The sequence below is a fragment of the Oncorhynchus masou genome, chromosome 27 (genome assembly GCF_036934945.1).
Source record: "Oncorhynchus masou masou isolate Uvic2021 chromosome 27, UVic_Omas_1.1, whole genome shotgun sequence".
NCBI lineage: Eukaryota > Metazoa > Chordata > Actinopteri > Salmoniformes > Salmonidae > Oncorhynchus > Oncorhynchus masou.
In genome coordinates this window covers 38,132,385-38,147,737 of record NC_088238.1, presented here as the reverse complement: position 1 = coordinate 38,147,737, position 15,353 = coordinate 38,132,385, and the positions used below count along the sequence as shown (strand labels likewise).

General features: G+C 43.9%; 1 protein-coding gene across 1 annotated transcript; it reads right to left on the bottom strand.

Moving 5' to 3' along the window:
• Positions 1–11,145: 11,145 nt before the first annotated feature.
• On the bottom strand, positions 11,146–12,833 carry LOC135515346 (uncharacterized). Its single transcript, XM_064939020.1, has 2 exons — positions 12,769–12,833; positions 11,146–12,074 (listed from the first exon to the last, which is right to left on the bottom strand). Exons 1-2 carry the CDS (start codon positions 12,825–12,827, stop codon positions 11,192–11,194), a joined length of 942 nt encoding a protein of 313 aa, XP_064795092.1. The 5' UTR covers positions 12,828–12,833; the 3' UTR covers positions 11,146–11,191.
• Between the last annotated feature and the right edge of the window lie 2,520 nt (positions 12,834–15,353).

The following is a 15,353-nucleotide window of genomic DNA, read 5'->3' as shown; positions in this document are numbered from 1 at the left end:
CGGGCCATGGATCACCACTGGAGGCTTCGGGCCATGGATCACCACTGGAGGCTTCGTGCCATGGATCATCACTGGTGGCTTCGGCCATGGATTATCACTGGAGGCTTCGTGCCATGGGATCATCACTGGAGGCCGGTTGCGTAGAGCTGTCACACGACGCACCGGGCTGGAGAGGCGCACAGGAGACCGGGTGCGTGGAGCTGGCACAGGATATACTGGGCCGTGGAGACGCACCAGAGGTCTGGAGCGCAGAGCTGGCACAACCCGTCCTGGCTGGATGCTCGCCCTAGCCCGGCAACTGCGGGGCGCTGGCACAGGACGCACTGGGTTGTGTGAGATACAGTGCGCAGAGCTGGGGCAGGATATCCTGGGTTGAAGAGACGCACCGGAGACCAGGAGCGCTGAGCCGGCACAATTCGTCTTGGCTGAATGCCTACTCTAGCACGGCAAATGCGGGGAGCTGGTACAGAGCGCACCGGGCTGTGGATGCGTACTGGAGACACAGTACGTGTAACGGCAAAGCATGGTGCCTGAAGGGTCACACGCTCCTCAAAGCGACTGTCTTGCTCCAGACTCCAACCCTTCCAAACTCTTTCGTCCCTCTCCACTGCTCACCACTCCTCGCTCAAACGGTCCAAGAATTCCTCCTCAGTCTCGGACACACCCCTCAGCACCGACGCCCTCGTCATCTGTCCCCGGGGCTGCATCTCGGGTTTCCATCGTGTCCTCTCCTCCTGACCAGGCTGCTTGGTCCGTTTGTGGTGGGATCTTCTGTTACGTCCGTCGTTAGATGAATGAGACCAAAGCGCAGCGTGGAAAGTGTTCATGATTTTTAATACTGAACTACGACAAAACAATAAAATACAAAACCAAACGTAACGTTCTGCAAGGCTAGACAGCAACTATGCAAACACAAGATCCCACAATCTAAGGTGGGAAAAAGGGCTGCCTAAGTATGATCCCCAATCAGAGACAACGATAAACAGTTGCCTCTGATTGGGAACCATACGGACCAACAAAGAAATAGAAACACAGATTTGCCCACCCAAGTTGCACCCTGACTTAACCAAATAGAGAATAAACAAGGCTCTCTCCGACAATTGCTCACTTTTACAAATGCATCCAAAGTAGATCTAGCTTTACGGAATCCACTTTGACATTGACTCAATAAACCTCTATGTTCCAGGAAATATAACAATCATCTTTTCCATCAGTTAGAAGTCAGTGCTATTGGTCTATAACTATTAGCACATGAAGGGACCTTACCAAGCTTTACAAAAGGTCACATAACTGCACGTTTCCAACCAGGAGGTATAACCCCCCCCCCCCCCAAATAGTATTAAATAATCCCTGGGGAACATGCATGACCTCATCAGGTAGATGCTTAAACATTACATAGCATAACTGATCATGACCTGGGGCTGTATACCCACAGCCTATTTAGGCTGAATGCGTCTCATGAATGGTAAACACAGCATCCAATGACGTCAACAGTATCCCTTTTCTTATACACATTAACATGCACATTTAAAATATCATACATGCATCGCTTATATGTATGTATTATGTACCCTAGAGAATGTCTTCCCCAACAAGATAGCTTTTTCTTTATCAGTTACGGACATTTTGTGACCCACAACCAAAATTGCAATTCGAGTGGACTTGCTTCTTTCAGTCATCTTCTTCAAAATAGACCATACATCCCCCAGCTCAGTATCCCTGCCTATTGTAGAGCAGAACTGTCTCGATGCATTTCTCTTTTAGTACGCCCTACATACTAAAGCTCTCATCCTTTGGAAATCAAGTAGATTCTCAGGAGTCATACTCCTATGCAACACTCTGTAAGCCCTATATCTTTCTCGAATAGCTGGAGTTCACTCTTAAGTTCACTCTTCACTCTTGGAGCCACCATCATTTTCTCACCCACTTCACTCACTGGTACATATAAATTCACAGCACTCAAAATCAGAGCACACAGAGGCAGCACATACTGTACATCAACCAGCCTCTCCTACAGTCTTTACGTAATGAACGCAAAACTTTCCCCAGTCTGCTTCACGAAAGCACCATCTTCTGAATGATACCCTATCTGGAATAGCAACATCAAAGGACATGGTACACGAAATTGGGAAATCTTTACTTCCAACAGTAGAATCATTCATTCCATTCCATTCACACACAGCCAGTGTGAGGTCCAGGCAGGATGTAACCCCTCTAACAACATCAACTCTTATACCACACCCATCATTAAGACATACTAATGCTCTTGTTTCCATCATATCTTCTACAATAGTATCATTAGCATTTGTATGTGTGCTACTATGTGTATGTGTGCTACTGCTAAGTGCATTGAAGTCACCCCACCATCGCTCCATAGAGTCCAATTCTCCATATACAGTGGGGCAAAAAAGTATTTAGTCAGCCACCAATTGTGCAAGTTCTCCCACTTAAAAAGATGAGAGAGGCCTGTAATTTTCATCATAGGTACACTTCAACTATGACTGAAAAAATGAGGAGAAAAAATCCCGAAAATCACATTGTAGGATTTTTAATGAATTTTTTCGCAAATTATTGTGGAAAATAAGTATTTGGTCAATAACAAAAGTTTATCTCAGTACTTTGTTATATACCCTTTGTTGGCAATGACAGAGGTCAAACGTTTTCTGTAAGTCTTCACAAGGTTTTCACACACTGTTGCTGGTATTTTGGCCCATTCCTCCATGCAGATCTCCAATAGAGCAGTGATGTTTTGGGGCTGTTGCTGGGCAACACGGACTTTCAACTCCCTCCAAAGATTTTCTATGGGGTTGAGATCTGGAGACTGGCTAGGCCACTCCAGGACCTTGAAATGCTTCTAACGAAGCCACTCCTTTGTTGCCCGGGGCGGTGTGTTTGGGATCATTGTCACGCTGAAAGACCCAGCCACGTTTCATCTTCAATGCCCTTGCTGATGGAAGGAGGTTTTCACTCAATCTCACGATACATGGCCCCATTCATTCTTTCCTTTACACGGATCAGTCGTCCTGGTCCCTTTGCAGAAAAACAGCCCCAAAACATGATGTTTCCACCCCCATGCTTCACAGTAGGTATGGTGTTCTTTGGATGCAACTCAGCATTCTTTGTCCCCCAAACACGATGAGTTGAGTTTTTACCAAAAAGTTATATTTTGGTATCTGACCATATGACATTCTCCCAATCTTCTTCTGGATCATCCAAATGCTCTCTAGCAAACTTCAGACGGGCCTGGACATGTACTGGCTTAAGCAGGGGAACACGTCTGGCATTGCAGGATTTGAGTCTCTGGCGGCGTGGTGTGTTACTGATGGTAGGCTTTGTTACTTTGGTCCCAGCTCTCTGCAGGTCATTCACTAGGTCCCCCCGTGTGGTTCTGGGATTTTTGCTCACCGTTCTTGTGATCATTTTGACCCCACGGGGTGAGATCTTGCGTGGAGCGCCAGATCGAGGGAGATTATCAGTGGTCTTGTATGTCTTCCATTTCCTAATAATTGCTCCCACAGTTGATTTCTTCAAACCAAGCTGCTTACCTATTACAGATTCAGTCTTCCCAGCCTGGTGCAGGTCCTCAATTTTGTTTCTGGTTTCCTTTGACAGCTCTTTGGTCTTGGCCATAGTGGAGTTTGGAGTGTGACTGTTTGAGGTTGTGGACAGGTGTCTTTTATACTGATAACAAGTTCAAACAGGTGCCATTAATACAGGTAACGAGTGGAGGACAGAGGAGCATCTTAAAGAAGAAGTTACAGGTCTGTGAGAGCCAGAAATCTTGCTTGTTTGTAGGTGACCAAATACTTATTTTCCACCATAATTTGCAAATAAATTCATTAAAAATCCTACAATGTGATTTTCTGGATTTTTTTTCTCATTTTGTCTGTTATAGTTGAAGTGTACCTATGATGAAAATTACAGGCCTTTCTCATATTTTTTAGTGGGAGAACTTGCACAATTGGTGGCTGACTAAATACTTTTTTGCCCCACTGTATTTCATCAAACATCACAACAGATAGTTGACAACAAGGGTTGTAAAAATGTTAATAACTTAATATTACTACCTGCACTGTAGATTTCCAAGATCACACATTCATATTTGTCACATGTGCTCCCTCTCTGGCCTCTTGGTCACCAGGCTGCTCGTCCGTCACCATCATTACGCAGACCTGAGCGTCATCAGTCTCACATGGACTCCATCACCTCCCAGATTACCTTCCCTATATATATATATATATATATATATATATATATGTCACTCCCTTTGCTTCCTTCCCTAAGTGTTAATGTTTCTGTGTTGCTTAGTTTGTAGTAGGTTGTGTTTATTTATTAAAACACTCACTCACTGAATTTGCTTCCTGACTCTCAGCGCACATCGATTCAGAATAACCCCTCACCTAAAGGAAGGATCAGGGAGTGTTTTTTTGTGTGCAGAGCTGCTACAGACTTTCATGTCTCAGCCAGATCGTCAGGCTCCCCTGCCTCCAGGATCGAGGGGCTCCCCTACCTCCGCAGGATTGACGGGCCTGGCCTCTTGGTCACCAGGCCACTTGTTATGGAGTACACTTGTCACCATCGTTACGCGCACCTGCGCGTCATCAGACTCATCTGGACTCCACCACCCTGATTACCTTCCTTGTAAATGTCACTCTTTAGTTCCTTACCAGGCGTTAATGTTTCTGTTCCTGTGTCATATCTGTGCGTTGTCCGTGTTTCTTATTTTGTATTATGTTGTGTTTATTTATTAAAACACACACTCCCTGAACTTGCTTCCTGACTCTCAGAGCACATCGTTACAATATTCAGATAGGACAGGTATATTACGATATGCAAGACCTTCCCTTATGAACGTAGCACACCCACCACCCTGTCCAGTTGACCGATCTGATTGAGCAATAACCAGGAATAATAAAATCAAGAAGTGGTCTAAGCCATGTTTCTTGAACACATATCACGTCAAGTTTGATCTCTAAATCAATTACATATTAAACTTCTGACCGTTAGCAATAAGGCTACTGGCATTCCATGGAAGGATAACAAAAACCAAAGCTCTTGTCATCATACTGAGACAATCCATAATTAGTATTATTTGGAGTCAACGTATCAACAATCTTGGTGACAGTAACATCTGCCAAATTCTGCACTGCCTACAAACTCTGTTGCTGCTTCCAAAATTATCTTCAAATTGGCAGTTAGTTTTTCCACAAACGCAGTCAGGTTGATAACCATTCCAATGAAGGCTATGAAGTCAATAAGATGAACTATTAAGGTGTCCTTTGACATGACACATTTGTTAGAGTAAGATTTCTGAACAGGTATCGTATCTGTGTCTAGACCGAAACAACATTTTCTACAGTAGTAAAAGGCCTGTGGACATACATAACCTGTAGTATTTAATGTCTATGCACAGTTGGTAAGACCTGGGCAGACCACCCCCTGTATTTTGGTTAGCGTGCCAGGAGGTGCTTAAAGGTTAGGTAAGTAGTGGGTAGGCAGGTGGGGGGGGGGGGGGGGGGGGCTTTAACTTTTACTTTCTTTGCTTCAGTCCACATTTCCCCCACATTACTGTGTTAAGGAAATAAGTTCCCTGTAAATGGTAATATTCTCTGCCTCTGTCATCCTTACCCGCACCTACAATCACATACCTCTTTCACTCCATGGGGAGTTGAGTGTAGCGTGTTCTCTCCAAGAGGTGTACATAACACTGCCTAATAATTCCACCAATCTGCCTTGCAGCCTCTGCATAAGACATTAAGAGTGATTTTTTTTTTACATTTCTAGCCTCTTTCTGTGACTGGCCTCCACCAAATTATGCATGCTACATGTCCCATGCTTTGGCATTTGAAAAACCTTAATGGAGATGGGCTTTCACTGTTAGAGTTTGTCCCATCGGTACTTTCTTAGTTAACCTTCTCAAACATTAATAGTACTGACAGGCTTTCACTTTCTGCACCTTTTAAATAGTCATATTTAAAATGACAATCTGGTAACTTTGTATACATTTATTTAAATTTGCATTGGGCTGCTTCTTGGAGGATTCTGGTAAGATGCCAGCAAAGCCTGCTGAACTCGGGTAGACGGAAACGTCTGATTCTGGGCAGATTCAGTTCGGCCTCCTGAACAGGGCAGCTTCTTGGCTGATTCCTTGTTGAGAGCTGGGAATGAACCAGGCTAATGTGACTGCACCAATCTCTTAACGAATAGGGTGTAGATGAACTCCGTGGTCCTATCGAACACATTACTTTGTTTTTCACTACCTTCACCCTGTTCATGTTTTCAACATTAGAAGTGCCACTGCTGTCAACAGCGCTAAAATCATGGCCTTTCTTTTTACTTTTCCTTTCAGCACAGATCATCCAGGTCCATGACTTTCATCATCCCTATCCATACTATCATCCATGTCGACCAGTCTAGCACAGCTGTTGCTAAAACCACCAACCACAATTTAGAACGATGGTCCTCCTGACCTCTCCAGTTCTGTTACTGGCAAGACAGAGGCATTCAGTGTTTTCTATTAGAAAGGATACCCGTCAGGTTTATTCGATAAAATCAATGTCCAAAAAAGAAATAATCATTGCGACATTTGTAATGAAGGGCAGATATAGGAAAAATGTTTATGATCAACATTTTAATTAGTTGGACAGGATTTTTATTTTGTCAGACTTTCTTTGTGACAAATTGATGGAAACTGTTTTTCGAATGAATTATGATTTCCAAATAAGGCACTTCATGCAGATTTGTGGACTCGAGTCACATGACTTGGACTTGAGTCTGACAAGTCACAAATGTGACGACTTGAGACTGGACTATTAGGCTATCCATATAAAGGTACTGTTTAGCAATCTGCTACGGATGCATCTTTGCCACAACAGGCTACCTGGTATTTTTATATTTCAGGTAGGTCTAGCTTGGTGGGTTATAATTTTACCTCAGTTGTGGAACTGCACATGTCTAAACATAGCTGTAACATCACGCTACCTTCAATACTTATGGGATGAAGATGTAACAAATTCTGCTGAATTAATGACGATATTTGTGAGGAATAAAAAGACTACAGACAGAACATGCAATCTTATCGACAGGGCTGTAGTGGAACAAGTTGAGAGCTTCAAGTTCCTTGGTGTCCACATCACCAACAAACTAACATGGTCCAAGCGCACCAAGCCAGTCGTGAAAAGGACACGACAAAACCCATTCCCCCCTCAGGAGGCTGAAAAGATTTAGCATGGGTCCTCAGATCCTCAAAAGTTTCTACTGCTGCACCATCGAGAGCATGCTGACGTGTCAGAGGAAAGCCCTAAAAATTGTCAGACTCCAGCCCCCTAATCAGGGCTTGTAAGTAAGCATTTCACTGTAACAATGAATGTACACTAGATAGCGGCAAAGTGCCGCTTACGCTTCGAACACACCGACTGAGTCATTGCATCACTGCTGCGTAACATTTTGCGCAGCCAGGCAACTATATTGATGCAGGCACCTTTTGCAGATGGTCGCATGCGGTTGGACACATGGGGAGAATCATTTTCACAGTATCCTCAAAACCGTGTCTTTTTGGCACAACTGCTTGTCTTGTTTTGCACACTTTGTACAAAATAATAAAATGCAGTACTACAGGATATTTCTTCACGTAGCTCTTTATTAGCTAGCTATAACTGGCATGTTCACGTAACCATTTGGGTGGTCTTAACCAATCATAGCACACTATGATACGGGGGTAAAATGCATCCAATTACAATTCAGTATATTTACACGTGAATATTACATCCCCCTTCTTTTAAAACATATTCTAAGGGTTTCTTTTGATACATGCTGTGTAGTTTGAACTCAAGGTAAGTAACCATTTATATTACATACTACACCAACTGAATCAACAGACTCTGAAACAATAATCCAACATACTTTTCAAACAAGGGATTCTCAGCAACTCAGCTTTCATTGTAGAAATAACATCTTAACATTTCAAACAAATACAATACCTAAGCATTTCAAGTGAACTTTCAATAACAAGTTTACAGTCTGGAACTCATTTAGGGCAGCGATCCGCCTACACCCTTTGACATTTCACAGGTCTAGGACAGCTCTGGCCTTGACCTCTCTTCCTGACCTTGTGCGATGATGCTGAGCATGCTTCTGTGTTAGTCAACAGTTCTTGTGGTGTTGCAGGAAAGTATGGCGTATGTTGTGCTGTGTGTGTTTGTGTTGAGTCCATCACGTTCTCTTTCAGGGGAACAGTTCATCTCATCAGTGTGTTGTTCTTTTGTGTTCAGTAGGTGACGACGATTGCGGCGGTACACCGTTCCTTCTGCGGTGTGGATGTGATATGTAACGTTCAGTGTCAGCTGGCTGGATGACGACTGCTGGCTTCCAGAGGCCATGCTCCTGGATTCTAACTGACTCTCTGTCGATCAGTGGCGGCATTAGTCTAGCTGACCTGTCGTAGTATCGCTTTTGTTGTTGTCTCCGTGCACGTTTTTTATGCATTTCCTTGTAGCTGACGACCTCAGGTTGCAGCTGCTGGTTGGTGCTGGGAAGGATTGAGCGAAGTCTGCGGCTCATCAACAGCTGGGCTGGTGATTTAAAGTTGTCAACTGGAGTGTTGCGGTATTCAGGGAGACTGAGGTAGGGGTCTCTTGTCTGCTTTTGCTTTGTCCATGAGGTATTTAGCAATCTGCACAGATTTTTCAGCAAGGCCATTACTTTCAGGGTAATTCGGGCTTGTGGTGACGTGTGAACTCCCATGCTTTTGTGAAGGATTCAAACTCATTTGATTTGTAACAGGGCCCATTGTCAGATATTAAAGTCTCTACAATGCCATGCCTGGCAAAGGCTGCTTTCTGCTTGTGTATCACAGCTGCAGATGTGGTGCTGTGAAGCTTGTCGAGTTCGAAGTATAGCTTCAGAAGCAAGCCAGCAGTGGTATGCAGGGTGGTATGCTGCTGGCATAAATGGTTTGGCTTATGTCCATGTCTATGTAGAAGAAGATTTTAAGTGGAGAGGACTCAGGGACAGGCATCGGAGAGAGAGAAGGTCAGAGAAAGAGAAGAGGTCTGGGTCAGCAGCTTCAGGCCAGCAGCCTTTGAGCTTCTGCTACATTCTTTCTTTTCTGGATCCATTTATTGTGCCTATGGCAACAAGTGGCAATCTCACAGCCAGACCCTCTACTACACCATCCACAAGTGTTGTCCCCACTGGTGCATCAAGGCCCTCAACGTCATCTACAAGTGTGACCATCGCCTCCACCGGTGCAGCGGGACCCTCTACAACATCATCCACAAGTATGACCACCACCGGTGCAGCCATGGAAGATGATGAAATGGAGAAAGCACCTCTGGATCTAGGACCACCTGAGATGATGAACCTCACGGAAGTGACCACCGAGGACCTTGAACAGAATTTGGCCGTGGAGAGAAACAGAGAGAGAAACGACGTCACACCAGGCGTCATCGGAGGTACCAGCCTCCAGATCCACTCAACTCATTTCAACAGAGGCTCTCCACCAAGCCGCCGAGAGGGATGCAGCCCAACCTGATGCTCACAGGAAGGAGAATGAAGAGACCCTCTTTGCCATGAGCCTGGTGCCAACACTGAAAAGGCTGCCTCAGCAAAGAAAAGCAGCAGTCAAGGTTAAAATGTATCAGCTGCTTTTTGAAGCAAAGTTCAATGGTAAAAAAGAAAATCTCTACATCACAGGCAGTGTCATAAGTGTTGCGGCAGTGAAGTAAAGTAGGTCATTTTTACAGTATACTCATGTAGGCTAATTGGTATTTCAGATCAAATTATTAATGAGGCAAATGTATAGCTGTTGTTCCTAGGTTAGAAAATATCCCAAAACAAGTTTGCTGTCTAAATATTTGCCTGTCATTCATCTTTTGATCTGAAATACAAATTCCATGAGTAAAACGTGAGTATTACCAACTTTACTGCACTGTTCCAATATTTATGCCTCTAACTACACAAGCAGTATTTAGTTAATATGAATCTCATATTTTATGGTGTTCTGTTATGTTAAGCTTGTATGTGTTGTTTTTCTATTCCCTTTCAGAAATGGAGTCAATTTAGCCGACCAGCTCACAGGAAGGACAGGAAGAGGAGGAGTCTGGTTGTTGTTTTGACCTCCCTCATTGTACCTTTCTTTTCACACACGTCAGTTCAGTTTAAATTCAGTCAGTCTTTTTTTGTTATTTTCTTTTGTTATTTTTTTATTTGTTTATAAAGTCTTAGGATAGCATTCATTACTGTTAGATTTCTGAATTGACAGAATTGAAACTCAACCACAGATGCTCTTGTTGGTTTCTTACGAGACTAAAAGGTGAATATTTTTTTTATTTAAGACCACTTGAAAACCAGGGTGTTGAAACTTTTTGTGAAGTTATGTTCCATCAACTGGTCCACGACGTCCAGGGGCCATTTGTTTGTTTAGCTGTGTTATGGCTACATATTAATTTTCCTTTTTTCAGAGACACACACACACACACACCTCACTTCCACTCCTCTCTGTACCTCAGATTTCCAGTGCCCTGCCCTCTCTTTATGGCCATGTCTGAAGTTCACCCAGTAAGTCTAGGCTTTATGAGTAGTCCCTGTATCTGTCTGCAGTTGTGCCAAAAATACATGCTCTTGTTGTTCTCTTACAGATTACAGGCTACACGTTAATTTTTTACACGCACACTCAATAGTTTTATTTTTTTTAAACATTTTTACAACACACATACCTATCATGTTCTTTCCTGTACTTGAATACTTATGTTTTCAGTCGGTTGTTTCAGTTGTTTATTAATATCTCATTTAGACTTAATCTGCTTATTTCTTCCCTACACCTTTACAGATCTAAGACAAGATGAAAGTAAAAACATTCCCTTCCCAACTTGTTTTTTTTCCACTTGTATTTTGTCGTGCCAGTGAACATGGTGGTAAACTGTATTTGTATGGACCCTAGCTTACCCTTTCATCATATTAACTGTCGTATCACTTTAATTAGTGCTCCTGCTCACCTGGTGTACTATGCCAGGTGTGTATAATACTAATGTTAATGGGAGAGGGAAGTGGTTAAGGTCTAGTCTTTACTCCCAAATGTCACTTAAATATAGCTTCCAAACAGAGAGACAATGATGGGGAAGAAATGCAATTGTATAGGCAATGGTGGATGGTTCTTAAAATAACCTTTTATGGGGCACTTAAAAGATCTGTTTCACTCCACGGCATACTGCCATGGGAATTCACCTGCTGGCGATGAGAAGTAGGTGGTCAGCTTCTCCCTCGCCTGGAGTGCCTGTCTGGGGGCGTCGTTGGCACCTGCCCTGGTGACATCAGGTAGGTGACCACTTGGCGCACCCATCTCCATCCGGAGCGGCTCCTGGAATGACCTCCGCAGGTAGTTTTTGAAAACACATGTGGCCTTCAAGCAGGCATCGACATTTGAGGGGCTGAGACCAAGCATTCTCCACCGGGCTGACAGAATACCAAAGGCGCATTCAACAACTAACCTTGCCCTGGACAGTCGTTTGTTAAAGATTATTACAGGCTTTGGCAATGGCAGCTGGCATCCAGCATAGGGCCTCATGAGGTTGGGTCTTAAAGGAAATGCCTCTTCGCCGATGAAGACGTGGGGAACAGGTCCAGGGTCTTCAGCCCCAGGGAGTGATGCAGGTGGTGGAATCTCCAGGGTGCCATCCTGAAGTGCCTGGCTGAAGGCAGAGTCCCGGAGGGTCCCGCCATCACTTCCCTTGCTGTAAGCACCAACAACACGGAAACAGTAGATAGCATCTACTACAGCCAAGAGTACAACTGAATATATACCCTTGTAGTTGTAGAATTGTGAACCTGAGCACAGTGGAGCCTGGATTACTACATGTTTCCTGTCAATGGAGCCAAGACAGTTGGGGAAATTCCACCTCTCCAGGTTCTCGGCAGCGATGGTCCTCCAGTCTTCCTCCTTGGGGACAGGCATGTATTCACCAACCAAACAGTCCCAAATGGCTTGTGGCACAGAGGGGACAATGCCTGCCACCGTGGACCGTCCAACTCGGAAGCTGAATCCTATGGTCCTGTAGGAGTCCACTGTCGCCAAGAATCTGAAATCAAATTCTAAATAATGATCAATAGTGTATGTAACCTGAATTCCACCCACAATCTATCTACTCATATAGCTACCTCATTACAGTTTATTATGCTCTATTAATTATATTGTAATACTCATCAACCATCATTAACAATGCCTTGAAACAGTACAATTCAGTCTGACTATATCAATAAACTGTAGCCTCGGCCAACTCCACTCTTAGAAAGAATGGTACTATCTACTTAAAAGGGTTCTCCGGTTGTCCCCATAGGAGAACCCTTTTTTGGTTCCAAGTATAACATTTTACCCAAAGCGTTATACCTGGAACCAAAAATGGTTATCCTATGGGGAAAGCAGAAGGACAATTTTGAAACCTTTTTCCCTAAGAGTATGTGAGTGTAATGAATGACTAACTGTCTTGAACAATAAATGGGTCCCGGAGAAGACTAGCCTAACTTCATCATGCCAGAAGGCACCTCAACTTTCTTTTCATTTCTTAACATTGCATAATTTAAAAAAAATTATAAACCAACTTTGGGAAAAGTTATAGTCCAAATGAACATTCTGTAAAAGTACATCTGATGTCATATAGGGACTATTAACTAGAGAGCCCTTAAGCTAGCTAGGTTGTACATAAAAACAATGATTCAAATATCAATCAATTATGGTATCAAAGGCTTTAAAAAATGTACTAGAATGTAGCTTACCGGAGACAAATCGCCAGGCGTTCAACTGGGCTGATGGACTCCCGGTAGTTGGTATCCATCCGGGTGTTCCTGGCTCCGACCATCTGGAGCAGGTGATCGAACTGGCTTCGGTCCAGACGAAAGTAACTTCGGAATTCCTGTCCAAACAGTCGAAGCTCTTGAATGAGACAGTGGAACTCCCCTGCCTGCTTTCAGGACTTTAACCATCTCTAGACCTGCGCTTTCAGCGGGGCTGGTCCCGGCCCAACAGCACGATCAAGACCACCTTCCTCAACGTTGGTCTCATTCAGTGTTGCCAACTAATTTTCAGGGTAAATTGCTAGAGGAAGGTTGATTAGTTGCTAAAAGTTCCTAAATTACGTTGTCATGCCATTGAGGCATGCCATTACGTAGAATACACAATGGCGTTACTCAAATTGACTGGCCATCTAGGCAAAAAAAAAATATGATTTGACATTTGTTCAGGTACAGACTCCCACTCTTTTCTGTACATTTTTGATTGAGGCATGTTGATTGACGTTATAAGTTCTGTTCAAGATCAAACATTCGTGACCAACTATATTCATTGAATTTGGCTCGTCGAACCCATACTACTGCTGTTGTCAGCCAGCCAACAATGATTTGGCACGTGTGTTGTGACTGAGTGTGTGACAGAGAAAATCATTTTGTGTCATTTTAGGGGGAAAATGTGTGCATTTTAGCGACTTTTAGGACAGCCAATAGCTACTTTCCTTACTGAGGAGTTGGCAACACTGCTTAGGAGCCTACAACAAGTCACAGTAACACATTAACATTTTTAACCATAACATTTTTTTGTATACAATCTACATTAACAATCTAAATGGACCAAAAAGAGACAATAGAAAAAACTGTCAATGGCATTGTGAGAAAATTATGGTAACTAGTCTGGCCCTAATTCAGGTGAATTGTTTTTTTTTTCAGACCCCCCCCCCTCCACACACAGGCTGTGCTGGCTCACAGAAAGAGTGGGTCATCTTCATTTTGGTCAAGGCTCTCTATGGCAGGTTTAGCAACTGAGGGAGCTGACTTAAATGAGTAAGCAGCTGATGTGCCAAAAAGCTGCAAAACATTATCAGGCAGCTGGTGCTCATAGCAAGCCTCACCAGACAGCTTCAATCCATATCGAATGTACAGGATGGAGTTAAGGGTCTGCAAGGACATCCGATTTCTAAGTTTGCTTTTTACCACACTCATCTGGCTGAATAATCTCTCGACCTCAGCATTCGAGTGTGGCAAGGACAACACAGACACAGCAGCCATGGCAAGTTCTTGAAACGGATTGATATCAGCTGTATCCCTGAACTTCCAAATCTCACTCCAGAAGCCCAGTGTGTTTTTTGTCTCCTTCCATTTACTAAGATGGATGGCACGCCATTGCTGGACAATCTCGTTTATCTCTGCAGGGGAGTAGCCAAGGAGCTTGGCTATTTTTTCTATTTCTCCATGGCTCTTGTTGTGCTTTTGAGTTTCCTCCACATTGACAACTGACATGTACTGCAATGCTTTGATGTTGTCTGGCAGTCTCACCCTCAACTCATTAGTGAAGGAGATGGTGAAGGCTACACACCGCTTTCGGACATTGTTTTCATCCTCAGGCACAAGGTGGAGCACAGCTGCCTTTGACTCAAAAAGGTAACCAAGGTACGGTTTGGGACTGATGTATCCATGTATTGGCCCTTTGAGTACAACAACATTTGCCAGTGGATTCAGCACCCTGCTGCTCACAGACTTGATCAGGCTAACCAAGCTGTCAAGTAGCTTCAAAGGATCTACTTGTTCTCCCTCAAAAGCCTTGATGGCCAACTGTACCACAATATGTTTTGAGGATCACTGTACATGGAGTATAAAACATCAGCCATGTAGCAGTGTTCACTGGACTTGGTGACTGCAAAATGCAGCCTAAGGTCCTCCCACTTGTCCAAAATGCGTGAAACCGCAGGTTCAATGGAGAGCCAACGTGTGACACACACCTTGGTTATCTGTAAAGGTTTCTCCCCACAGTTGATGTTCTCATATGTGGCCTTGTAGGCCTTCCTGCGCTTTGGAGACACTGAAAACCAGTTATAAGTCTCTCGTACCAAGGACTTCACACTACGGGGGATGGTGTCATTGGAAGCATGACTGCAGAGAGTGGAACACACAGCGAATAAAAACCAGATATTTGAGGCCATACTCCTTCCTCAGCACTTTATGGACCCCATTGTTATTCCCCGTCATAACAGAGGCATTGCCAGTCCCTATCCCCAGGAGTTTCTCTTTGGTAAGACAACACTTCTTGAGGAAAGCCACAACAGCACGGGGCTATAGATTTGGCATCTCCTCCCTCCAACTCAACAAGCCCCAGAAATGTTGAAACAGTTGTCTGCTTGGTGTCACTAAAGTACCTTATCACAACCCCCCAGGTACTTAGAAACACTTACATCCGTGGACTCATCGAGGAGGAGGCTATAACGCTGGTCACCCACATCTGTGACCAACTTTTTCAGAAAGTTTGGTGCTAGAACACCATTAATCATTTCTGTGCACTTTGTCCTGTCTGTTTTGAAGTGGGTAGCAGCAGTGGA